Source organism: Phaseolus vulgaris, chromosome 8 (genome assembly GCF_000499845.2).
Source record: "Phaseolus vulgaris cultivar G19833 chromosome 8, P. vulgaris v2.0, whole genome shotgun sequence".
Lineage (NCBI taxonomy): Eukaryota > Viridiplantae > Streptophyta > Magnoliopsida > Fabales > Fabaceae > Phaseolus > Phaseolus vulgaris.
Window position 1 is genome coordinate 61569246 of NC_023752.2, and position 27181 is coordinate 61596426.

The window sequence follows — 27181 nt, forward strand, 5'->3', positions numbered from 1 at the left end:
ATGAACAAGGTAACTTTAATCCAATGCCCTTGTCCTTGTGCATAAGGAATCCAAATTCAACCTTGTGTCATGTCCATGAACAAGAAAAGTACATATTTTTATATCATTACTATTATTAATTAATAAAAATGATTGCTAGTGAAAAATTTATTCATTTTTAGTAATTATTTTAAAAGTAATAAAATATTTTATTTACAATGCATGGAATTTTTTTTTTAAATAAAAGTAAAGAATTATATTTTATTTTTAGTTAAATTTATAGTTTTAAGTTTGCTGTTTGATTATTTTATAATTTAAATTATTTAACTATCAAAATATTTTATTTTTATTTATAAAAAAATATAAAATATAAACATACTTATAACTAGGTATCTAGTGCGATTATTTATAACTCCTAAGAAAAATTGAACTTGTTAGGAAGTACATGTCAAATCATGAATGATGTTCAACTAACTTAATTAAACTCCCATAACTTCATACTTATTTTTTCAAGAATCATATTAGAGTCAAGTACACTGTAAGACATTATGTTTTATGTTATTGTTGCTATAAATAGTATTTTTAAGATAAAAGGAATTTTTGTATGGTGACAGCAAATTCAAATGAAAAAATGTTAGTGTTATGAATTATAAATCTCAAGACATCTATTGAATATTAAGACGCGTACTACACACTTATGATAGTGAAGAATTTAATTTAAAAAATATATTTTTAGATATTTTACAATTGTAACATAATATAATTTTAAAAGGAACAAGTATTTTTTTAAAATTAATTTTTATTATAATTTTAAAAATAAGAACAAATCCTATGTATAATTAGAAATATTTATATTATGTATGTATTATTATAAATGTTGTTATTTATTCTTTTATCATATTTCTATATAATGCAATTTTTTTTAAGTTGTTAATTTATCTTAAATTAATTTGAAGTAAGGTGTTTATTTTAATGGTAATTGTTCTTACAAGGTCGGACTTCTCTTAAAGTGACTTTAATAATCTCCGTCTTCTCGTCCTCACGGCTCCTGTGTTTGGTGTCTTCCGGACCTTCAAGATGAGCGAGATGAATACCTGTGAATGTGTGTGTGCGCGTGTGTGTGTCAGATATTTATAGCTTTGTGTTGGACTTTAACTGTCACGGACCTGCTTTTGAATTCAGGCGAAGGTCCATTTGTGTCTTAATCATGATTTATGATTAAACTGACTTAATTTGGTTAACCATGATTTATGTTTATCGTATGCTTCTAAGTTCGTTTGACCTTATCAACTATTCGGCCTTTCAACCTCCTAATAATACAGTAATAATTAAGAAAGAATGAAATGTCTTCAATAAAATCATATACTCTAACTTATACGTAGATCATTTTCAACTATAGATATTTATTATTGTTAAATTATATAGTTGGTAATAATTAAATACATAAATTCGTATCTCAAGTTTTTACTTATAGGATCTGTGTTTGTTGTATATAAGTAAGTGACCATTGGGTGATGAAAAGAGTGAGAAAAAAAGTTAATTAGGGTTAGCAAGAAGAAGTAGAGTGAGAATGGGAAACAGAGCGTTTGCATTAATGGTGATGGTTGGTGGGATCTTAGTGCTAGGGAACCTGCCAGGGATTTCAGCACAATGCGGAGGAAACTTCACTGCCATTTTCGAACAGTGTGAAGATTTCTTCAGAGAGGACGGGCCAAGAGAGCCATCAACAGAGTGCTGCGATGAACTGCAGAGACAGAATATAGATACCAACTGTGCCTGTGCTTACATTGCTAGTAGACCTCCTGGCATTGGCCCCAGGAATGGAATCGATCTCAACAGAACTGTATATGTCACCAGGGCATGTGGAATCCCACTTTCTCCGGGACAGGAATGCGGAGGTAACACGACTTCACTTATATACGATGAAATATATCTGATAATATATTTTATCGACTTATATACGATGAAATATATCTGATTTGTCTGAATGACTTGGAACTGTTGTTTTCAGAAATAATCATTGCTCCTACTCCTGCTCCTTATCCGCTGGACTGAGCTTCAACTCGACAATGAAGACTAATGCATAAAGTAAATAAGTGAGCCAAACATGGCCTGCACTGCATGCTTCCTACTACACTGTGTATCTTTCTTTTTCTTTTTCGTGCTTTATAAGTATGAAGTGGTCAATGTAAGACACTGAGATCAATGTTAATTGAGACAGTGCCTGCATATATACATATAAATTAAAATACATGGTCAAAAACTATATATATACCTATTTATAGTATAAATTCTCCATGTTTTATTCTATACGTGTAGAATCATACGTTTCCTGTCAAAATATTGTTGTAACATGTTCATTGAAAATACAGCAAAAAGTAAGATTGAGCTACTGATTTGATTATAGCATATATGATAAACTGTGTGTTTTTGTTTTGGGTTGTTCTTCTGTTTTTGGACCTGTTTTCTGTTTTTTTTTTCGGGCAAATTCTTCCTGCACCACAACAATTGTGATCTACACTGAACATCTGTACTCAAAATATCTATTTTATTCTTAACTTTTTGATATTCAGCAACACAAATAAGATAATTTTGAATCCAGAATTGAGTTGTATCTTTCGAATATGATCATCCAATTCATGCCTTTCAGATATTAAGATTCGGAAGATGATGCTGCGAAAATCCAAAAAAGGTAATAAGGATAATTTGGGGTTTTAAAAAATATAGGTGCAAATCAAAATTGATTGGGTGCAGGAAGAATTAACCTGTCTAAAAAATACTTTTTTATTTCTTAAATCAAATTCTTTATTTTTCTTTGGATCCTTCTTCTCTTCTCTTCTTTAATTTTCTGCTTTTCTTTGCTATCTATTTCTGGGTTTTATCTTGTTTCCACTGCAGGTTTTCTTCTCATGGCTTCTCGGATTCATCTTCTCAATCTTTTGTGATAATATATATATGAAACAATATTAATATATTTTTGCACACTAAATTCACTTGAAGACAACACAATAATTAACTTTTTTTTAAGATTTATATTAAATTTGAACTTAAAAATAATAATTTTTATAATTAGTTTGATAATTTATCCTTCACATTATAGATTTTATCTTGTCACTCTAATATAGATTTCATCTACAAACTTCACATATGAAAATGATTTATTACACATTTTATTGAGTTCTAGTATTTTTCATCCTCGTAGAAATCCGCATTTATTACTTATTTTTATTTATTTATTTAACTCAATGCACGGATAGAATTTAAAATTTCATCAAATATTTGAACTTAGTATTAACATTATATATTATTAACTTAATATTGCATCACCTTACATAACATTATACATATGGTGTGTTGTATTAATTCTACTCAATTATGTTCGATACATGGTTGGATATATGGATACAAGATATTTTAAATAGTCACAATATGATAGAATGATAGAGTATGATATATGTATATTTTGTTGTTATGAGAATATCTATTTTTTAAAAGTGTTTAAATATTTTTTAGATGCAAGTCTATTTAATTTATTTATTGTTGATTAAAAAATAATTATTTTGTAAGATGAGTAAACTTTACTTTTTCTCTTTTTAATTTGTAATTACTCTTAGTTTCTAAATGTTCTTGAACGGAGTAGTTGTTACCAAGAGAACGATTGTCTTCTTACTCGGTCGGTTTGTTATCCCTCCTTTTGAATGAACTCCTTGCACTCCTCTCACCTCTCTACTCCTCATCTCCGTGAACTTCGGACGGATGATACCTGTAAAAGGCACTTCGACGCTCAAGTGAGATTTCGGTATTCGTCACTCGGTTTTAGTACTGAATGAATGATGTACCTAATTCTTGAAATTTGTGCCTATTTATATAATTACTATGAACTCTTTGTTATTGAGACAGATTAAGAATGTTGACCATAATTAAAAATATATTACCTGATATTTGATTATTAATTAGTCTTATTAATCTTTTTGGGTGCAATGTTGTCGATCGATTGTTTGAACCCGACTGGTACACTAAAGTTTATTATAAGATAAATAATTAATATTTGATTTAGAAAATTAAGAACCTTTTTTAAAGTCTCAAAAATAGATATTCTAGAGAGAATACTAGCGAGTATAATATGAAACAATCATTTAACGCTTCGGTAAGCATATAAGTTAAGAAGTTACTAATAACAGGTATTAAAAAATTAAGAAATCAAATCAAAACATGTTTTTGTTCAATTCAATTTAACACTTAAATAAGTAAAAAAAAGAGAGGATAATTTATAATATCTAATATTAAATTATTTGTGTCAATATGATTTAATCACATATATATAATATATTTTAAATATTTTAAACCTATTTATATAAAAAAAAATTATTCAATATAAAAAAAGTTTTGTATTATTGGACATTTTTGTAACTAGTCCAAGTCCATCCTAGATCAAAACACTCTTATGATTCAGACTGTGGTGAGGTGGACCATGAAATTTACTTAAATGTTATAATAAAGTTTATTTGTCATGTTTAAAAAATGTTAATGTTGTTAAAGACTCGTTCTAATTATTTACTTATTATAAGTATTTAAATAGTCTAAAATTCTAATTAAGAACAAAATAAAAAATATGTTTATCCTAAAGTTATTAAACATACACCAACCTTTATCAAGAAAATGTCAAAAACAAAATGTGATGGCACTATATATGGGTGGTAAAAATAAATTATTTGACTCAAGCTCAATAAACTAGCCTTGTGATACTTGTAAGACTCCAAATTAAAAAAAAAATACCTGTATAATAATTAAGATGTGAATTTACTAAAAGTCATAAGATTTTTCTATGGTTAAAATAACTTACGAAACTAATTAATTAATGAATTGATAAATAATAAATTATTGATAAATTAAGAACATAATAATTAATGAATTAAGAAATTAATAAATGATTTAATCAATGATTAATAAAATAAAAAATTGATATATAGTAAATTAATAAAGTAAATCTATGATATCGTTTTTTTATATAAAGAAATAGTTTAAATTAAACAAGAATTAAATAATTTTTTTTTCTAAATAAGTTTCTTTTATTAAATTGGTATCTAATTATCTACCAAGGTTTTAACTACCAATTATTTATATTCTAAATTTGGTAGCAAAAACATTGGTAGCTAATTATATATCAATTTAAAAACTATTTAACAATAATAAATAATAAAAACTAATTTATAAACTAAAAAAAATAGTGTCATAGTCTGTAATTTAATCACTATAACAACTAATTATTTTTAATCTCAATTTTTTTTATTCAATCATTTTCTTGTAGTGATATCATGAGATCCTTATTACTGAGGAATTACAATAGAAGAAAAATCATATGTTATAAGAATTATGATATAAGTAATCATCCATTTTCTTCTTAAATTCATTTTACCATTCCTTATAAGTAACTTCCTTCAATAACAAAACCACATGAGTTAATCGATGAACTTTCTCCTTGAGCCATCACAAAACCTAGTAAATTTGGATTTCTCCACACAACGTTAAGCAAAGAGTCCTAGGAGTGAGAAAACACCAAAAATACGTGTTATTATTTTATTTTTCGAAGTAAATTTATTTTATTTTTCAAAGTGAATTAAAAAATAAATAAAATATGGTGAAAAAAAGGAAGGAAACGTCATCTTAGACTTTTCTATTGGAATAGAAGCCATTTAATAAAATTAAACCCGATTATAAGAAAAAAAATAAGAGTTTAGCTATTAATTAGTTTAGTGATTAACTTATAATTTAAAATAATTAATAATTAAAACTTTTATAAAATATTAGATATTAATTTAAAAATTATGTTATAAATTTTTTTTAATAATATAAACTTTAGATATTTTTTGGTTTATTAAATAGTATTTAACTTAGTTTAGTTAATATAGTGATTAATTTTTTTTAATAAATTAGTTGATATTTAATTATTTTTTTATAATGATAATATTTATACTTTAATAATTATATGTATTTATAATTTTCTATAATCATTAATGAAAGAAGAATGTTAGATTCGGTTGGTAATTCTTAAATGGAATTGATAAATTTTTTAATGAAATGGATATTATAATATCCTAAAAGTATAATATTGTGCCTAAATATCTACTGATGTTCTTATTCGATCTATCAATATTTATTTTTCTTATGAAAATTAATAATTATATATGGAAATTAATTGAAAATAATTAATATTTTTCAAGAGATAATTGTAGTAATACTTCTTTTTCTTAAAACTATGAATATGGAAGAAAGAGATATTTTAGTTCTTTTCAAAATTGAGAGAGAAGAGTACTCCTTTTTTAAGTATTTAAAAGGGGTTCTTATGCTCCTAAGAATCACTCAACACATTATCATGAAATCTTTTCATCATCCAATGACTTTTTTTCTGGTCTTGGTTACTTGTTCTTTCTTTTGTTTGGGTAAAGCCATAGATTGTGGAGGAAAAGATATTTCAAATACCATCACTGTTAATCCAAATGGGAAAAAAGCATTTACAACAATTCAAGATGCCATTAATTCAGTAAAGAGCAACAATGATAAATGGGTGAAGATTTACATCAAAGCTGGCTTATACAAGTAAGTTGAAGTTATATTATTTATATATGATTACAGTTTTTGTTTGATCAATAAACAATAATTTATTAAGAAAATGCATGTTTAAAACCATATTCTTACAAAAAATCTTATATTTGTAGTTGTGAGATCCTCAAAAGTTATATTAAAGTATGACTTTTTGGTTCAACCTACTTTTCTTTCTTTCTCTTTGTTTTAAAGAAGATATAAAATAACATTCAAATGTCTAATGGCTGGATATTGTGCAGATTTTTTTTATAATTACAATTTTTTTTAATTATCATATTGTTCTTAAAAATATTTTTTCAAAGTAATTATTTGCATGTGAAGACATAATTTTTCCTTGAATTATGCCTTATCATATGGATTGTGTCATTATTTTCAGTTGTAGTCTTCATGGATCTACCCACTTAATTGTCATTTTAAGCTATATTCTTCATAGATCTACCCACATTTTGCTGTGTTTGAAAATATGAATGATAGAAAGTGTAACTTTGATATTGATTGTTAATTTAATGTGATGACAGATGATTATTGTTATTTGGAGTATCAGCCAACTTGAGATGTCAAATTGTATAGTAATGTCTTATATAAAATCTTTATATAAAAAATCTTTGTTATTGACTGCAAAACATTGACTTTTTCATTTAAAAAAAAAATAACCATTCATAAAAAAAAACTAGAGTATTAACTTGAGATGAGTATCTCTCATCTTTATCATTTTCAATTTTGATAAAGACGAAAAATCACACTCAATACAATTCAAACTCAAGTTACTTCCCACAAACTATCACTACAAATTTTGAAGTTTTCACCAAAACCATTTTCTATAATTCTCACTTTGTCTAAATCACTTTTAATATTGTGGTTCTACCAAGGAAAGGAATGAAATAGTATACATCCTTAAAAAAACTTTTTTTATGGTAATAACATTGTTTTCACCTTTGTTTTAAAATCTTCATTGTAGTTGTTTTCTTACATTTGAAACTAAATGAAACTCATTTCATAAACATGTATATATAGTTATTTCAAAACTATAATTGTGCAGAGAAAGACCTCAGATTCCCATAGAAAAGCCATGCATCATTTTACAAGGAGAAGGTAGCCAAAATACAATAGTAAGCTTTTCGGCTCACAACGGAACAAGTGATAGTGCTACATTCACTTCATCACCACCGAATGTGATTGTGACCGGCATAACTTTCAAGGTGAACTTTCACATGAACAAGTGATCTAGGTTTTAGGGTTTAGGGTTTATATTACAACCATTCATAATTATCCAATTTTCATTATCTCTAATATTGTTGTGCATCAACAGAACTTATATACTGATTCACCAGCATTAGCAGCAAGAATATACGGAGACAAATCTTTCATCTACAATTGTAGTTTTATGGGTTATCAAGACACTTTATTTGATGCTAGTGGACGTCATTACATAAAAAATTGTTACATTGAAGGTGAAATAGACTTTATTTTTGGTAATGCACAATCATATTATGAGGTAAATTACATTGATTACTTTTTAAATCTATTTTGAAAATAAAATAGTGAAACAATTATTGATGTGTTCTTTTACTTGTAGAATTGTGAGATTAAAGCTATAGGGAGAAACCCTAACTTACCAGGCTTTGTCACAGCTCAAGGACGAAGTTCACCTGATCAGCCAGGTGGTTTTGTATTTGAAGGAGGTTCTATTAAAGGAAATGGTAAAGTGAATTTAGGAAGAGCATGGAGACCCTACGCTAGAGTCATATTTCACAAAACATATTTTGATTCTGTAGTAACTCCTCAAGGATGGGTTGCTTGGACTGCCAGTGGCAATGAGTAAGTTTAAATAAATATACATTTACTAAAAGAATGATAAAATTTTTACATGTTTATTTTATTTCAAAAACTATAAATTACATTATTTTATGTTCGATTTAGTTTGTTGGTTAGTTTTTTTGTTAGTGGATTGTTGATGTCGGGATGATTTTTGTTTGGTTATAAGGGTGTTATTTAAATGGTGTTTCTGTGAGATGTTGGTTTTTGAGGCGACCTGTTTTTGGATTTTTTTTCTCTGATATTTCTCTTTTGTTTGGTGTTTGTTTTGGATTTTCTGGTTTGGAGACTTCTTCTGGTGTTTTGGGTTTGTTGTTAGGTGTTAGTTTCTTTATGGGTTTGGAAAATTTGGACGTGTTATTTATGTTTTTGTCTCTTGTTGTATGTATAAGGGTTGAATTACCTTTAAAATGATTATTATTTATTTATTTTTATTAATATAAAAATTAAAAAATATGCATTTTATTAACTCGTGACTAAATTGTTGTAGGAATAGAGTCACTTATGCTGAAGTGGACTGTGAGGGACCAGGAGCTGATTCTTCAAAACGTGTTTCGTGGATAAAGAAACTAAGTTCTTCAGATTTAGAAAAATTGTCTTTTCCAGTTTTTATCAATAATGATGGATGGTTTGATTCCTTACCAACAATATCTTAATGATGTATTTTGTTTTTTTTTATTAAATTAAATTAAGATTCTTGTATGCTATACTTAATTTTGTATGCATAATGAATAAATGTAATCATTTCTCGTATGAAGCATTCTTTATTAGTTTTTCGCTATGTGATATTTTAATTTATGTTATTGAATTTATTAGTTAAATTTTGAATATTTCTTCAAGCAATAACTCAATATTATATATCACAAATTTTAAACTAACTTAAATTACTATTTGAAATATATTTTTTAATCAATCATATCATTTATTTTATTTCAATTCAATTCTAATCTTACTTATTATATTCATAAAATTTATTAAGACAAATATAAAATAATTCATACAATTATGGTCCCTTCAATAAAGTTATTTAAAATAAATAATACACGAGTTATAATACCAATGAATATTATTTGAGTGATATATCATCGATAATTAACTTATCTACATTTCATTGTTTAGAGAGTCTTTGAATAACCAACTAAATTCTTACATAATTAGAGTATTATCTTTAACTCTCATTTATCTCATAAATGATTAGTCAGAAAAAAGTGAATTTATTTAAATTATTAACTCATCTTTTAATGAAGACATAGAAATAACAACTCAAACTTCACACAATTAAAACAAAGTCTAAATTCCTTTCAAAAGAACAAACCTTTACCTCAAATTCAAAATTTAAATGAAAACAACTCAAAAACTTTTTTTCAAAACAACAAATTTTTTCGTTAAATTCAAGTAAAAAATAAACATGTTTTTGTTCAATTCATTTTAACACTTAAATAAGTCAAAAAAAAAAAAGGATCAACATTTCCATTGGAAAGAAAAAATGCATTAACTCTATTTCACAAACATAATTTTGAGGACTTTAATCAATAGTCAAACACCAACTAAACTTAAACAAATTAATTAAAAATTCAATAATTTATGTAACAAAATTGTCGGGTTCTCCACACACCTCAGGAAGTAAATCCAATATCGTGCTCACAATATTATTATAATATTAAATGACAATATAATAAATTAGTATCATAATATTATTATTTTATTTTAAAATTTTATTTATACTTTTTATTAATTGAATATAATATTTATTATTAAGAGAGTTATAAGATAGAAATGAAAGAAAGAAGAGAAGTTTGAAACATGTCCAAGTCCAAGTCCATCCTATATCAAAACACTCTTATGATTCAGACTGTGGTGAGGTGGACCATGAAATTTACTTAAATGTTATAATAAAGTTTATTTGTCATGTTTAAAAAATGTTAATGTTGTTAAAGACTCGTTCTAATTATTTACTTATTATAAGTATTTAAATAGTCTAAAATTCTAATTAAGAACAAAATAAAAAATATATTTATCCTAAAGTTCAACTAAAATGTGCAAGACGTTACTAAAGTAATTAAACATACACCATCCTTTATCAAGAAAATGTAAAAAACAAAATGTCATGCCACTATATATGGGTGGTAAAAATAAATTATTTGACTTAAGCAAAATAAACTAGCCTTGTGATACTTGTAGGACTAAAAAAATACCTGTATAACAATTAAGATGTGAATTTACTAAAAGTCATAAGATTTTTCTATGGTTAAAATAACTTACGAAACTAATTAATTAATGAATTGATAAAATAATAAATTATTGATAAATTAAGAACATTATAATTAATGAATTAAGAAATTAATAAATGATTTAATTAATGATTAATAAAATAAAAAAATTGATATATAGTAAATTAATAAATTAAATCTATGATATCGTTTTTTATATAAAAAAATAGTTTAAATTAAACGAAGAATTAAATAATTTTTGTTTCTAAATCAGTTTCTATTATTAAATTGGTATCTAATTAGCTACCAAAGTTTTAACTACCAATTATTTATATTTTAAATTTGATAGCAAAAACATTCGTAGCTAATTATATATCAATTTAGAAATTATTTAAAAAAAATAAATAATAGAAACTAATTTGTAAACTAAAAAAAAATTAATCTCATATAGACTATAATTTAATCACTATAACAACTAATTATTTTTAATCTCAATTTTTTTATTCAACCATTTTCTTGTAGTGATATCATGACATATCCTTATTATTAAGGAATTACAATAAAAGAAAAATATGTTATAAGAATTATGATATAAGTAAGCATCCATATTCTTCTTAAATTCATTTTATCGTTCCTTATAAGTAACTTCCTTCAATAACAAAATCAATGAGTCATTTGATGAACTTTCTCCTTGAGTCATCACAAAACCTAGTAAATTTGGATTTCTCCACACAACATTAAGCCAACAGTCCAAAAAATGTCATCTTGGACTTCGTTGTTCTTTGCTTATCCTCTCTTTCTAAAATTATCCACAACTTTTTTATTGGAATAGAAACCATTTAATAAAATTAAAACTGATTATAAGAAAAAATCAGAGTTTAGCTATTAGTTAGTTTAGTGATTAATTTATAATTTAGAATAATTAATAATTAAACTTTTATAAAATATTAGATATTAATTTAAAAATTATGTTATAAATTGTTTTGTAATAATATAAACTTTAGATATCTTTTTAGTTTATTAAATAGTATTTAACTTAGTTTAGTTAAAACAGTGATTAATTTTTTTTAATAAATTAGTTGATATTTAATTATTTTTTATAATGATAATATTTATACATTAATATAATAATTAATTATATGTATTTATAATTTTCTCTAATCATTAATGAAAGAACAATGTTAGATTCGATTGGTAATTCTTAAATAATTGATAATTTTTTTAATTTAATGGATATTATAATATCTTAAAAGTATAATATTGTGCCTAAATATCTACTGATGTTCTTATTCGATCTATCAATATTTTTTTTACTTATGAAAAATATTAATTATGTATGGAAATTAATTAATAATAATTAATATTTTTCAACAGATAATTGTAGTAATACTTCTTTTTTCTTAAAACTATGAATATGGAAGAAAGAGATATTTTAGTTCTTTTCAAAATTGAGAGAGAAGAGTACTTTTTTTTAAGTATTTAAAAGGGGTTCTTATGCTCCTAAGAATCACTCAACACATTATCATGAAATTTTTTCATCATCCAATGACTTTTTTTCTGGTCTTGGTTACTTGTTCTTTCTTTTTCCTGGGTAAAGCCATAGACTGTGGAGGAAAAGATATTTCAAATACCATCACTGTTAATCCAAATGGGAAAAAAGCATTTACAACAATTCAAGATGCCATTAATTCAGTAAAGAGCAACAATGATAAATGGGTGAAGATTATATCAAAGCTGGCTTATACAAGTAAGTTGAAGTAATATTATTTATATATGATTACAGTTTTTGTTTGATCAATAAACAATAATTTATTAAAAAAATGCATGTTTAAAACAATATTCTTACAAATGCATATATTATGAAAATTGACTTAAAACTTATATTTGTAGTTGTGAGATCCTCAAAAAGTTATATTAAAGTATGACTTTTTGGTTCAACCTACTTTTCTTTCTTTCTCTTTGTTTTGAAGAAGATATAAAATAACATTCAAATGTATAATGGCGGGATAATATTGTGTAGATTTTTTTATAATTAAAAAAAAATATTTTTTTTAATTATCATGTTGTTCTTAAAAATATTTTTTCAAAGTAATTATTTGGGTGTAAAAACATCATTTTTCCTTGAATTATGCCTTATCATATGGATTGTGTCATTATTTTCAGTTGTAGTCTTCATGGATCTACCCACTTATTTGTCATTTTGACCTATATTCTTCATAGATCTACCCATTTTTTTTGCTTTGTTTGAAAATATGAATGATAGAAAGTGTAACTTTGATATTGATTGTTAATTTAATGTGATGACAGATGATTGTTGTTATTTGGGGTATCAACCGACTTGAGATGTCAAATTGTATAGTGATGTCTTACATAAAATCTTTATATAAAAAAACTTTGTTATTGACTGCACAACATTGACTTTTTCATTTTAAAAAAAATTAACCGTTCATAAAAAAAAAAAACTAGAGTATTAACTTGAGATGAGTATCTCTCATCTTTATCATTTTCAATTTTGATAAAGATGAAAAATCACACTCAATACAATCCAAACTCAAATTACTTTCCACAAACTATCACTAATTTTTTTGAAGTTTTCACCAAAAGCATTTTCTATAATTCTCACTTTGCCCAAATCACTTTTAATATTGTGGTTCTACCAAGGAAAGGAATGAAATAGTATCCATCCTTAAAAAAACTTGTTTATGGTAATAACATTGTTTTCACCTTTGTTTTAAAATCTTCCTTGTAGTTTTTTTCTTACATTTGAAACTAAATGAAACTCATTTCATAAACATCTATTTATAGTTATTTCAAAACTATAATTGTGTAGAGAAAGACCTCAGATTCCCATAGAAAAGCCATGCATCATTTTACAAGGAGAAGGTAGCCAAAATACAATAGTAAGCTTTTCAGCTCACAATGGAACAGGTGATAGTTCTACATTCACTTCATCACCACCGAATGTGATTGTGACCGGCATAACTTTCAAGGTGAACTTTCACATGAACAAGTGATCTAGGTTTTAGGTTTTAGGGTTTATACTACAACCATTCATAATTATCCAATTTTCATGATCTCTAATATTGTTGTGCATCAACAGAACTTATATACTGATTCACCAGCATTAGCAGCAAGAATATACGGAGACAAATCTTTCATCTACAATTGTAGTTTTATGGGTTATCAAGACACTTTATATGATGCTATTGGACGTCATTACATAAAAGATTGTTACATTGAAGGTGAAATAGACTTTATTTTTGGTAATGCACAATCATATTATGAGGTAAATTACATTGATTACTTTTTAAATCTATTTTGAAAATAAAATAGTGAAACAACTATTGATGTGTTTTTTTACTTGTAGAATTGTGAGATCAAAGCTGTAGGGAGAAACCCTAACTTACCAGGCTTTGTCACAACTCAAGGACGAAGTTCACCTGATCAGCCAGGTGGTTTTGTATTTGAAGGAGGTTCTATTAAAGGAAATGGTAAAGTGAATTTAGGAAGAGCATGGAGACCCTACGCTAGAGTCATATTTCATAAGACATATTTTGATTCTGTAGTAACTCCTCAAGGATGGGTTGCTTGGACTGCCAGTGGCAATGAGTAAGTTTAAATAAATATACATTTACTAAAAGAATGATAATTTTTTTTACATGTTTATTTTACTTCAAAAACTATAATTTACATTATTTTGTGTTCGATTTAGTTTGTTGGTTAGTTTTTTGTTAGTGGATTGTTGATGTCGAGATGATTTTTGTTTGGCTATAAGGGTGTTATTTGAATGGTGTTTCTATGAGATGTTGGTTTTTGAGGCAACCTGTTCTTGGATTTTTTTCTATGATATTTCTCTTTTGTTTGGTGTTTGTTTTGGATTTTCTGATTTGGAGGCTTCTTCTGGTATTTTGGATCTGTTGTTAGGTGTTAGTTTCTTTATGGACGTGTCATTTATGTTTATGTATCTTGTTGTATGTATAAGGGTTGGGTTATCCTTAAAATAATTATTATTTATTTATTTATTTTTGTTGATAAAATAAATTAAAAAATATGCATTTTATTAACTCATGACTAAATTGTTGTAGGAATAGAGTCACTTATGCTGAAGTGGACTGTGAGGGTCCAGGAGCTGATTCTTCAAAACGTGTTTCGTGGATAAAGAAACTAAGTTCTTCAGATTTAAAACAATTTTCTTTTCCAGTTTTTATCAATAATGATGGATGGTTTGATTCCTTACCAACAATATCTTAATGATGTATTTTGTTTTTTTTTTTAAATTAAGTTAAGATTCTTGTATGCTATCCTTAATTTTGTATGCATAATGAATAAATGTAATCATTTCTATGAAGCATTCTTTATTAGTTTTTCAGATATTTTAATTTATGTAATTGAATTTATTAGTAAAATTTTGAATATCTCTTCACAAGCAATGACTCAATACTAGATATCACAAATTTTAAACTAACTTAAATTACTATTTGAAATATATTTTTTAATCAATCATATTTTTATTTTATTTCAATTCAATTCTAATCTTACTTATTATATTCATAAAATTTATTAAGATAAATATAAAATAATTCATACAATGATGATCCCTTCAATAAAGTTATTTAAAATAAATCAATAATTAACTTATCAACCTTTCATTGTTTAGGGAGTCTTTGAATAACCAACTAAATTCTTACATAATTAGACAGTATTGTCTTTAAAAGAAATTATTTACACTTTTAATTAATAATCACAACTTAGTAAAAACATCTACTTCAGTGTTAATTGAGATATTGTTAATCCAAAAAATCACTACATATGTTTCAAAAAAATACTCAAATTTTTAAGAAACTTATTATTTAAATAAGCAGTGACTTAATTTGATTATTTGAAAGAATGGTATAAGTCTTTGAAAAAGTATGCTACTTGAACTAGTCCTGAGAAAAAAAGTCAAATACTGACTTAATCACATTTTAATTTGATTACTAAAAAATTGTGAATGTGTTATAAATATGTGATATGAAATCCTATGTTGATGTTAATTATGAGGATGGAAAAGAGAGTGTTTGCATATGCAAGAACAATGTTGAAACATAAAATAAAAACTAATTTTAGAGACAAAAAATAATTAGTTGTTATAGTAACTAAATTAGAGATCATTTTAGAAATTAAAATAAAGATTGATTTCTAAATTAGTTTTTATTATTGTTAAATAGTTTTTAAATTGATATCTAATTAGTAACCAAAGTTTTAACTACCAATTATTTAATTGTAACATGTAGTCATGTATTAGCATTGAACTCAAGCATATTAATTTGTCTTTATATTAAAAAAGTATTTTAGTATTTTCATATTGGATTGTATGAAACATAATTTTTTTCTTACAGTGGTCAAAGGAGTTATACATGTGTAATTGCTATGTCTTTTGCTAATGTGATTTCAAAATATACGATTTTGATAACTTTTTAAAAATAAATTAAGAATTTCTTAATATTTAAAAAATAGTGTATTTTGAAAACATAATAGAGAGACAGGTAGAAACTTGAAAACAACAACTATCTAGAAGAAAATTTAATATCTTAACTGGTTTACTTAAACAAGAGAAGCAATACCTTATTCACAAAAATGTATAATCAACTATACCTTTTACACATAATTATCATGTGCTTATATTATTGATTATCTCGTATAAAATAATCAAGAAAATCATTACATGTCAATTAATTAAAATAATAAAAATAATTAATTATTATACTAATTAAATTACATACTATTTTATAAATAAAAAAATTATTTACATATAAATTATTTTTTATTATTAATTAAAAATTTATAAAAAAACTTTTAAATTGGTATCTAATGTCAATAATTAACTTAAAATCTAAACTAATTAGTATCTAAAATCTTAATAATTAATGTTAAATATCAATTTTAAAGTTATTTTAAATTTTTTATTAATAATAAATATTATTTTATATACCAATAATTTTTTAATTTTAAGAATAGTATCTAAATTAATCAATTATTTTTTTTCTAAATTAATTAACATTTAGTAATTTATTTTGTAATGAATCTCCATTTAAAAAAATTAAAATTTCAAATCAAAAGTTATATGTATTAAATTCTTCAAAATTCAATTTTGAAATTAGATACATTTGCTTACAATTTGTCAAGATATTATATACTAAAAGTCAGATGAAAATACTTTCACATTAATTATTATTAAAAATTCCAAAGTTAATATATGGTTATGGGTAAGTGATCACAACATCTTTCCTTCTTCTTCTTATAAAGTCATACATCTACAACAATATACTTTTACCAATATACAACAAGTTATAAGATGTATAGCATCCTAGTTTTACCAATATATCTACCAATAACCCTTTAGTCATTGAAGTGTACTACTTGAGCTAACTCTTAGAAGAAATTCAAATACTGAATTAATTACAGAAAATAAATGGTAAATATGGTTTAATTTGATTATTTGAAAAAAATGGCTTAAGCCCTTAAAAAAGTATGCTACTTGAACTAGCCCTTGGAAGAAAGTCAAATACAACTTAATCACATTTTAATTTGATTACTGAAAAAAAATGCCTTAAACCCTTTTGAATGTGGTATAAATTTGTGATATGAAACCCTCCATTGCATCCATGTTCATGTTAATTCTGAAGATGGACAAAAAAATGTTTGCAGGTGCAAGAACAATGTTGGTGGTGTGTGGGATTGTGGTGATGGTGATGGTGAACTTGCCACTGATCTCAGCACAAGCTGAATGTGGTGATGTGCTTAGGGTTTCTAATGAATGTGGGGGATACATCCAACGGTTCGGAGGAAAGACTCCACCATCTCAGCAATGCTGCGATGCACTGGGAAATACTGATGTCAAGTGTCTCTGCCGATATCTTGGAAGATATGAGATGTTTTACAGCATGGAAAAAATCGTTTATGTCCTCAATGAGTGTAAAATGCCACTTCCTTCTGGAACCCAGTGTGGAAGTAAGTTCTTATTATTCTATCATAATAATAATAATAATAATAATAATATTATTATTATTATTATTATTATAATATTATTATTATTATTTCTTTTCTATATATCTTTTACAAACATATATATTAATGTATTTTCTTAAAATAAAATGTAATTTCTAAATACTATCAAACTCTTCTTTTCAGGTTACACTGCTCCTTAACCCCTCCTCGTTAGGGAGAAGCATGCACTATATCTAAATAAAGCCAAACGTGGCCTTGCATGGATCATCATCGTGTTTTACTTTTTATTATTATTATTATAATAAAACATCCACTTCAGTGTTAATTGAGATAATAGGAATCTCTTATTTAATGTCTTATTTTTATTTCTGTTATTATTAGTAAAACATCAAGTTAAATGTTAATTGAGACAAAGATAACATAGATTAAGATCATTGAATTAACTTTATTTTTATTATAAGGTGAATTTTTATATTAATATCAACCCAAATAAATGAAATAATAGTGAATTAGGATGTATCAATTCTTAATAACTTCTCTTTAAGTACAAAAATACACAATATAAGTATCTCCTATCATCTATACATGCAAATTTAATTTGTAAATACAGTCATCTGTATAAATACAACGACTACATAAACGATAATTTTAAATACGTCATACAACTTAATGAAACTAGGAACTTTCGAAAAAGGTTCATTTTCCTAAGCTCTTTAAACAATACGATAAATAGGTTTTTTAAATTATATTTTTTTTCAAAAAAAACTTGGAATAGTAGTTGATTTTTTCAAAAAGAAATTGGAACCGTCGTTGATTTTTCCATTAGTAGTTTTACATCATTAATTATCTTTGATAACCATAAATTAGTCAAATCATCTTCATAAAATCAACTCCACACTCAGATAAATCTTAATTAAGTTGATATCCTAAAAATTACTTAAACAGCCCAATAATTTTATTTATTTATTTTTGTACAAACATTATATTAAACTTTATAATAGAGATAAAAGAAAATGTTGTATTTAACAGTGTGTACTATGAAAACTAATTTATGTATTTCAAATTAATGTCTAATTCATTTTGTTCAAGAAGAAAATATTTTTGAGTTTATATATTTGAAAGACAAATCAGTAGAATAATATAGTAAGATACAATATATTTTTTAAATACTTCTATTTATTTATAAAAATAATAAAATATAATTACTCTTTTTAAGTATTCTCAATTTTTTTATATTATGTTTGTTACCAATAAAAATAGAAACAGTGAAGATATAGAAGAAAAAGAAAAGAAAATATACCATCTTTTGTTTTTATTGTTAAACCATCATTTTGACCATTGCGCGTCAAAAAATCATAACAATCATATTCAATATATACATTTTTTTCCTACTCTTATATTAAAATTTTAATTATTTACAAAATATTACATTTATTTGCTATTATACGTTACTACATTTTCTTAAATGTTTAAAATATATTACAACATATACTGCTTAACTGCTTAATGTAAAGTTGAAATAATATTGGTTACCTAAATAATGCACAATTATTATTATTTTTAATTAAAATAAAATTCTATTAATTAATTTTTTAATGAATGTCATTATAATTTTCATTTAAAAAGCACTAACATTATTTTTTTCATATATCACATTCAAACTTCCAATTTTGTCAAATATATATAATTAATATGATTTATTATTTATCATCATTTAAATAAAGAATAGATACAAAAGATACATTAGTCAAAATGTTATATTAGTCAAGTTATTTACTTATTTTCTTAATTTTTTAGAAATACTTTAATTATTTTCATATAGGTGAATCACTTTTTTAACAAATGCCATTTGTACTCATTATAGTTATAGTTATTTTAGAACATAAAGAGTTGTTGAAAAAATGTTCATACTGAAAATACAATAATTATTCATTTTTATTTTTACCAGTAATGAAATTTAGTACATAAAACTAGTTTTATATAAATTTTAAAATTATTTGAAATTATATTACATAAATTTAATGGAATGCATAAACTATATTTTAAAATTATATTTAAATATATATTAACTAAAAATTCATATAACTAGATGAATTTTCAATTTGTCTATATCAAAATTCAATTATTAGATTTGTAAATTATGATGTATACATATATATTATCCAAAATACCAACTTCGCTTAAATAAATAAATAACTTGATTTCACACTTTACACACAGTTTTTTTTTTACCAGAAATAAAATAATATATATATATATATAAAATAAATACTTCAGATAATCCAACCTTTATTTTATAATAAACTGTGCATACTTGCACAAAATGCATTATAATTTTTTATTCTTTATTTTTTTTTACTAATCATAGAACTTATTTGTCTTAATTACTTATTACATTTCTTACTTTATCTCTTGTAAACAAAACTTACATACAGTTTTGTACACATGGTTTATGTTATTATATGATTAGGTTTAAAGTTTCATTTCAATAATATATAATCTTTTAATACAAATATTTTTTCTCATATATTATTGAAATAAAATTTCAGTTTTAATTTGAGAACAATACAAAAAGTATTTTTTTGTATTTCATTACTCATTATGTATATTTTGATTTTTTTTTCCTTAGTTAATTACCTCTCTCATCTCTTTCCATAACTTTTAGTCAGAAGTTTCAAATAGAAAAGAAATAAATGCTCTCAAATACTTTATGATATAGCATGGAGAAAATATTAATTAGTCAAGTGGTTTTGTGGTAATTATCAGAGATGGGAGTGGGTAGAAATGACCTTTGTGTCTCCTAAGTGTTGTTTATATATCAATTACACAGCACTGTTTTGATAAGTACACCAAAATGCTTCTTCGGCCACTCTTTCTTCCTCTTTTACTATTTCTCTGTTGTTCTTGTGGCGGTGCAGCCATGGATTGCATGGGGAACAAAATCGTATACACCATTGTAGTTGATCAACAAGGCAAAGGAGAGTTCAGAACCGTTCAAGCTGCCATTGATTCCATAAAGGAAAACAATGATCAATGGGTCAAAATTCACATTAATCCTGGCATATACATGTAAGTTGTAACGTTTCTCTGTATTTAAATACTTACAGTAAAGTTAAAATTCATAACTTCACACTATTCCAATTCCTTTCACTGTTACATTGTAACGTTATTGTTTATACTTTATATTTATACTTGTATAATTACTAATCAAATCAGATTTTTATCAGATGAATTGTTTAAATCAGAAATTAGATAAAATCACTTACACAAAGTAACTAATTTAAACCCTAAGTTCAGCATTTGTATAGTTCTGAATGAAAATATAAAAGTTGGAAAGAGGAATGTGTTTATAGAGATGAACATTACAGTAAAATTATTAATTAGATTGTTTATGAGTAACTTATATATTAAAAGATATTTTTACTCATAGTAACTGTTGTGTTTTTAACTGGGCAGAGAGAAAGTTACCATTTCAGAAGATAAAGCATGCATATTTCTAGAAGGCCAGGGCAAAGAGATAACCACCGTTACATCAAGTGGCTACCACCGCGCTGCCGCCGTTACAACTACCTCAAATCAAAATAATCACAAACTAAACGACCACTTGGGTGCTACATTTGTTTCTGTCCCATCCAACGTAATTGTTATCGGAATTACCTTCGAGGTACTTGCTTCTATTTTATTTAATGGCAATTATTTTATTTAATGTGGATTCTTTGTATCTTGAAATTTCTAATAGAGAATATGTATTAACTCGATAAATTAAATTTTAGTTATTTCTATCCTATTCAGTATCAAAAATAGTTTTAATTATTAATTGAGATTTTGTTTTTAATGTTTTCCTATTTTATATGATATTTTAAATAAAGCATTTTGAGAAATATTTTTTAAATATAGCATTAAAATGTAATAAAGAAGTTAAGAATGGAAAAATTAAACATAAAAGATGTAACATAAGGAATATTGGTGGGGAAAATGCAGAATTCGTATAATCTGGTGGGGTCAGAAACCATTGAACCTGCACCTGCAGCAGCGATCTACGGTGACAAATCCGTGTTCGTTGAATGTGGTTTCGTGAGTTATCAAGATACTCTCTTTGATGCAAAGGGTCGTCATTATTTCAAAAATTGCTACATCGAAGGTGAAGTTGACTTTATTTATGGCAACGGTCAATCTTACTACGAGGTTATATTTATGTTTTATATTTTTATGAATTCATTTATTATTTTTTAAAAATATTAAATAAATTTAATTTATTTATTTTTTACTTGCAGGATTGCATAGTTAATGCTACCCTTGGAAATTCTCCTCCAGGTTTTATAACGGCACAATCTCGAGGGTCTGAAAAAGACCAAAGTGGTTTTGTTTTCAGAACAGGTTGTGTTGTTGGAAACGGGAAAGTGAACCTTGGAAGAGCTTATGGACCTTATTCAAGAGTCATATTTTTTGGAACCTACTTTTCTTCAGTGATTTCTCCTGAAGGGTGGGATGCTTGGGGCTACACTGGCCAAGAGTATTGCTTTTTTCATCGTTCAAACGAGATTATGTTATGATTAATCACTTTTGGTACAAGAAAAGTGATTATGTTAGAACATTTTTTTTTATGTTAAATTTTGGTGGTGCAGGTCCAGGTTTACTTATGCTGAGGTAGATTGCAGTGGAGCAGGAGCAAATAGTACAGGGCGTGTTGAGTGGGTGAAGAAGCTTAGTAATTGGGAATTGGAAGAGTTTTCTTTGTCATCGTTTATCAACCAAGATGGATGGCTTTCCTATTTACCTGTTAAGTTTTAGTTTTATCTTAAATTAGGGTAAACTTGGTTCATATGAATGTTTTTGTAAGAACTTTTTCATTTTTGTTTTATGTTTAAAATAGTTTATACATTTTAAAAAAAAAGTTATATTTTACTAGGCAATTTATGCATGAACTAATAATATTAGTTTATAAAAGAATAGTTTAATTTTTATTTAAATATTTTTTAGAATTTTTTATACGAAAAAATCTGTTCATATATATATATGGTTAATCTCCTTGACTTTAATTATTTTGATGAATTTTCTCAATAAAAGATAAACACAAAATCCAATTCAAGCAATAAAATGCTTTCCATTCCTTTTGTAGTACTTAATGTTTTTTTCTAATAAATGAATTATTTGTCCTTTCAACACTTTTTTTGGGCTAGACGTAATGTATGCAAAACAATACTGCATTTAAAACTAGTAAGTATAATTAACTACAGAGAATTTTGAAAAATATGAGTAATTTAATATATATATATATATATAATAATAATAATAAATAATCTAACATTAAAATATCAATATTTTATATGACATATCTTCATTCATATATAATTATAAGTATTTATTCGTCCTATTTTATACATTCAATAATGAATATAATCAAAAAATTCAAATTTATATAATATATTATGAACTATGATTATTAAATGTGAAAATACTTTAATCTAAACTAAAAATATTTTAAGAAATAGAGAAATGTTGTTTAAGTAAGGCCTTCTAGCTTAAGCATATATTATTTATTAAAATAAATGTTATTTTCATGTTTTTTTTGTTGAGTTCTGCTTTGTGGCTCAAATTATATGTCTTGATAATTATTTTTCCAAGAATGCTTGAATGAAAATTTTATAACCAAAACATCAAAATCCTAATAAATTAAAACACCATTTTGATGAATATGCATTTTACCTAACATAAAAGCTCATAACCCTTCATAAAACTCCAACATCATTGTAAATCATTAAAGAATTCAACTGTGCATCCTAAGTAACCAATTTACCTTTCTATTTTACAAGATATCATAAATCATTCTTAAATTAACAACCTTAAAAATATAAGAATATGCATTACCTAATCTTAAAAAAAAAACATCAATAAGATCAACTTGATTTAGTATTTAAAAGTTTAGGCCTAGTTTAAATTGGTTTTCTTTGTAAAAAGGGTTTAGACACCTTTAAATATTTTGTTTAATTATATTTATTATTGTTGATAAAAAAAAGTATTTCAAAATTTATATTAATTACATACAGTAACAAATAAATAATAACACTTAGAAATTATATTCAATTCAATATATTATTCATTCTAGGTCATAGTGCTAAAAATAAACATAATTTTCAATCCATTTTTTCACAATGTAATTTGTTTATTATCTTGATCACAAGATATCAAATTTTGAAATCTCAATGCAATATTTTAAAATCCAATTGTAAAGTTTAGGTAGAGTTTACTTCTTTTATCTTATATTCTCTTGTTTTATTAAGGAAAAATAATTGGAATTTTAAGGTGAGAATGAAGCAACTACAGTAACTAAACCAAACATATTCCAATGAGTTCACTACTAAAAAAAATCTAATGCATCTTAAACTCCAATCCATGAATGTAATGTCTTATTAGAAAAGGAGTTTGGAAAGAAAAAGGGCTGATTCTCCTTCCATCAGATCAATTTTGATATGCATCCATTATTTATTTTTAATCTTAAATTGTCTTTGTCATCTTTTTCAGATTTTCGCATTCGGAACCAAAAAAAAAACTTATGAATTTTAGCATTTGGATTGTCATATTGTATTGCAAATTGTCATATTCTGAAGGCACATCTCAGTTCTAGATTTATATATTTAAAACTGTCTTACTTATGTTGCGAATATAAATATCCAGAAAAATAAAGGTAAAACAGACATTTTCTTTGCAGTGTTGAGTATAGGTCATAATTGGTCTGATGTAGGGAGAATTAGCAAAAAAAGAGAAAGAAAAGGATGCTCATGGGCTCTTACTACCTACACCCAGTGTTTTTGAACTTGCATCCAATGTCTTATGTAAAATGACAAAAATGTCCTCTTTAATTTTAAATAGGAGTGAGAGTACATGTCAAAATGTATTCTGAATTATATTTCGAAATGCATTTTCAGATTTTGGTTTCTAAAACACTTTTCCACATTAGGCTTACTGGAATAGTTTTCCAAAATATATTTTTAGAATTTTATTTTCCGAAATCTTCTCTCAGAGTATGTTTCTAGATTATTTTTTTAGAATTTATTTTTTGGAATGTATTATTTATATTCTGGGTAAGCTTTTCTACATTGATATTTTGATTTTTTTTTCTAGAATTTCATTTCCAAAATGTAAATTTTTTATTAAGATTTACTTTTTCTTAAATGTATTTTTTATTCCAGATTTTCAATTCCAGAACAAAAACAATTCTAAAATTTCAGAAATTCTTTAGGTGTAGGCTCAAAATCTTTGGGTCCAAGAAGCGATTCTCATGTTCATTTGATCCTAGGAAGCATAATCCCTAAAGCCCAACACTACTAAAATCCAATATCCCTATATTTTTTAGAACCTATTTTAAATCTTCCATACACATAAATCATTATTTTAATTATGCGTAAATGTAATTTAAATTTAGTTATCACTAATAAAATAATATCACTTACTTCTATTAACATCCAAATTATTGGTCCTTATATTAAATCTAATAGAACAAAACTTAGCATCTTTTTTCCTTACATAATTCATTCACTCTCTTTTTTTTTTAGCATGAGCGAGAGAAAATTTGCACGTTATATTGGAATTTTTAAATTTGAACTTGCTTCTATAATATTCTTTTTAATGAGAGTTGTTTATATATGAGTTTATTATTAATAAAACTACCATTTTAATAGACTTGAGTTTTAAAGAATTTAATCTTAAGACCCTATAAAACTTTGCTTTTATCCGTAAAAAATATTGTATAAGTAACTTTTATTTAAAAATACGATGAGAAAATGAAAATAAATAAAAGATAGAGTTAGAAATGAAGATGGCAAGAGAATTCTTTACGTCCCATAACCAAAATGATTCGATTAATTCATTATTTTTTATTATTCCAATTTTGTTCCTTCTGTGTGTGATTGGCAAAATTCAATTTTTTTAGTCGGAATCTCATATAGGAGCTTTATAGATGGAAAATAAATATTAATAAAATAAATAATGTCACTAAAAGATAATGATTAAGTTAAACTTTCAGTTGAAAATAATTTTTTATCAATAAAAAGTCTATGGACACACACCACACTTACACTATTCTCTTAATCAGAACATCAAGCTTTGTGTTTGTAATTGCTGATACACAATTAGGTTAAAAACAAGAAAACAGAAACACAAAAATAAATTCAATAATTCTTAAACTTTTTTTTTTCTATTTTCATTTATTGTTCTTCCATATAATTGAAAAGATGTTTTTCTTCTATATTCTCAAACCCTAACCCTAATCTCGTTATCCAAAGCATAACTTTTAAAGTCGTTAGCTGCAGCAGAAAAAAGAAAGGTGTGTGCAAAGTATGTAAGGGAAAATATGTGTGCATGGTGTAGAGCTTGACCTTAATCCTTGGTGGAATCTACAAAGTTGAAAACATATCACAAGATGCATCATTCTCAGGACAATAAGGGAACATGTAGTATAAATTTTTTGCATTTATTCATTATTTAAAGCAAAATAAAAGTGACCCCTTTTTAAGACAAAAGTGAAACCGACAAACACTTTCAACATAGATGTTTTGACGATTCCCCATGCAATCTCCAATTTATGATATTGTTACACTTTACCACGTTACAGTATGAAATCCTAAACACTCTTCTATGTTAAACTAAAGAAAAACAAATTTCAACTCTAAAGAAGGAGAATGAGTACAATAGTATGGTTTTGGACCAATTATGGAATATTATGTTATTACCCTCTGCATAGGTGGTTGGATCAATTAAAGTTAATTTGCATTGCAGATATATAAAACTAGAAAATATTGTGTTGTGAGTGTTGTGACATAAAGATATGGAAATTGTCAATCATTTACCCTAAACTCTATTTAGGAGTTTAAGATTATCTATGTTTGGAAATAGGATGTGGAGTTGTAGGTGGATAAAGAAAATTAGTGAGATTTGGAGACACACAAACAACATAGAATTTAAGGATACCTTTCTTGATTTGGTTGAAATTTTCAACGTGACACAACTAAAAGTTTGTTCATGGATAACATGTTATGCTCAATGGTGCATTGACCCATTAACTTGTTTAAAATTATAGGCACAGGGTCCCCAATTTATAAGAGCTATTTATCTTTATACATTACAACTTTCACTTTATCTTTGTGCTTTTACTATACAAGGTGTTGTTTGATTGCATGAGAGATGTATGAATAGTAGGACAATACATATTGTATGTAGCCAGGAAGAGGACAACACTTTAATGTGGCAGTTGCTGTGGTAGAGCACATGTTATGTAGTGGACAAAATATCTAAAGTTTCTCTAAGTTGAGCCGAAAACAAGAATGCATTCATGCATATAGGATAAAAGAAGAAGCCAAAAGTTATTCACTCTTAATGGAATTACATTTATATTGTACATTTTTTGTGAATAATTAGTGTTAATTATTGTGCAACACATGTTTAATTTGTTTGGACCGGTTAACACAATTATTAAGAATAGAACATATTTTGTAACTAGGTTCCACTTTTTTAGGCATATTTTGTGTAAGATGTTTTACTTGTTGATGCTTTTTGATATCAAATGAATATTTGTATAAGGGTAGTGACAT

General features: G+C 25.4%; 3 protein-coding genes and 1 pseudogene across 3 annotated transcripts; all 4 read left to right on the forward strand.

The window, feature by feature from the left end:
* Positions 1-1482: 1482 nt before the first annotated feature.
* LOC137826084 (uncharacterized) lies at positions 1483-2270 on the forward strand. Its single transcript, XM_068631932.1, has 2 exons — positions 1483-1877; positions 1991-2270. Exons 1-2 carry the CDS (start codon positions 1550-1552, stop codon positions 2032-2034), a joined length of 372 nt encoding a protein of 123 aa, XP_068488033.1. The 5' UTR covers positions 1483-1549; the 3' UTR covers positions 2035-2270.
* Positions 2271-6343: 4073 nt separating this feature from the next.
* Positions 6344-9053, forward strand: LOC137825448 (putative pectinesterase 10). The gene is made up of 5 exons (XM_068631114.1): positions 6344-6576; positions 7622-7781; positions 7892-8077; positions 8159-8400; positions 8888-9053. The coding sequence occupies exons 1-5, from the start codon at positions 6353-6355 to the stop codon at positions 9051-9053; spliced, it is 978 nt and encodes a 325-aa protein (XP_068487215.1). The 5' UTR covers positions 6344-6352.
* A 3093-nt stretch (positions 9054-12146) lies between these two features.
* LOC137825449 (putative pectinesterase 10) lies at positions 12147-17794 on the forward strand (annotated as a pseudogene).
* Positions 17795-20442: 2648 nt separating this feature from the next.
* Positions 20443-22482, forward strand: LOC137826590 (putative pectinesterase 52). The gene is made up of 5 exons (XM_068632604.1): positions 20443-20663; positions 21051-21258; positions 21576-21779; positions 21869-22107; positions 22220-22482. Exons 1-5 carry the CDS (start codon positions 20449-20451, stop codon positions 22383-22385), a joined length of 1032 nt encoding a protein of 343 aa, XP_068488705.1. The 5' UTR covers positions 20443-20448; the 3' UTR covers positions 22386-22482.
* The last annotated feature ends 4699 nt before the right edge of the window (positions 22483-27181 follow it).

Bases quoted from the DNA above. Each gene is read 5' to 3' on its own strand.
- LOC137826084 (XM_068631932.1), top strand. From the start codon at position 1,550: ATGGGAAACAGAGCGTTTGCATTAATGGTGATGGTTGGTGGGATCTTA. The intron at 1,878-1,990 runs GTAACACGACTT...TGTTGTTTTCAG, and splicing joins TCCGGGACAGGAATGCGGAG to AAATAATCATTGCTCCTACT.
- LOC137825448 (XM_068631114.1), top strand. From the start codon at position 6,353: ATGAAATCTTTTCATCATCCAATGACTTTTTTTCTGGTCTTGGTTACT. The intron at 6,577-7,621 runs GTAAGTTGAAGT...ATAATTGTGCAG, and splicing joins ATCAAAGCTGGCTTATACAA to AGAAAGACCTCAGATTCCCA. The intron at 7,782-7,891 runs GTGAACTTTCAC...GTGCATCAACAG, and splicing joins TGACCGGCATAACTTTCAAG to AACTTATATACTGATTCACC.
- LOC137826590 (XM_068632604.1), top strand. From the start codon at position 20,449: ATGCTTCTTCGGCCACTCTTTCTTCCTCTTTTACTATTTCTCTGTTGT. The intron at 20,664-21,050 runs GTAAGTTGTAAC...TTAACTGGGCAG, and splicing joins ATTAATCCTGGCATATACAT to AGAGAAAGTTACCATTTCAG. The intron at 21,780-21,868 runs GTTATATTTATG...TTTTACTTGCAG, and splicing joins ACGGTCAATCTTACTACGAG to GATTGCATAGTTAATGCTAC.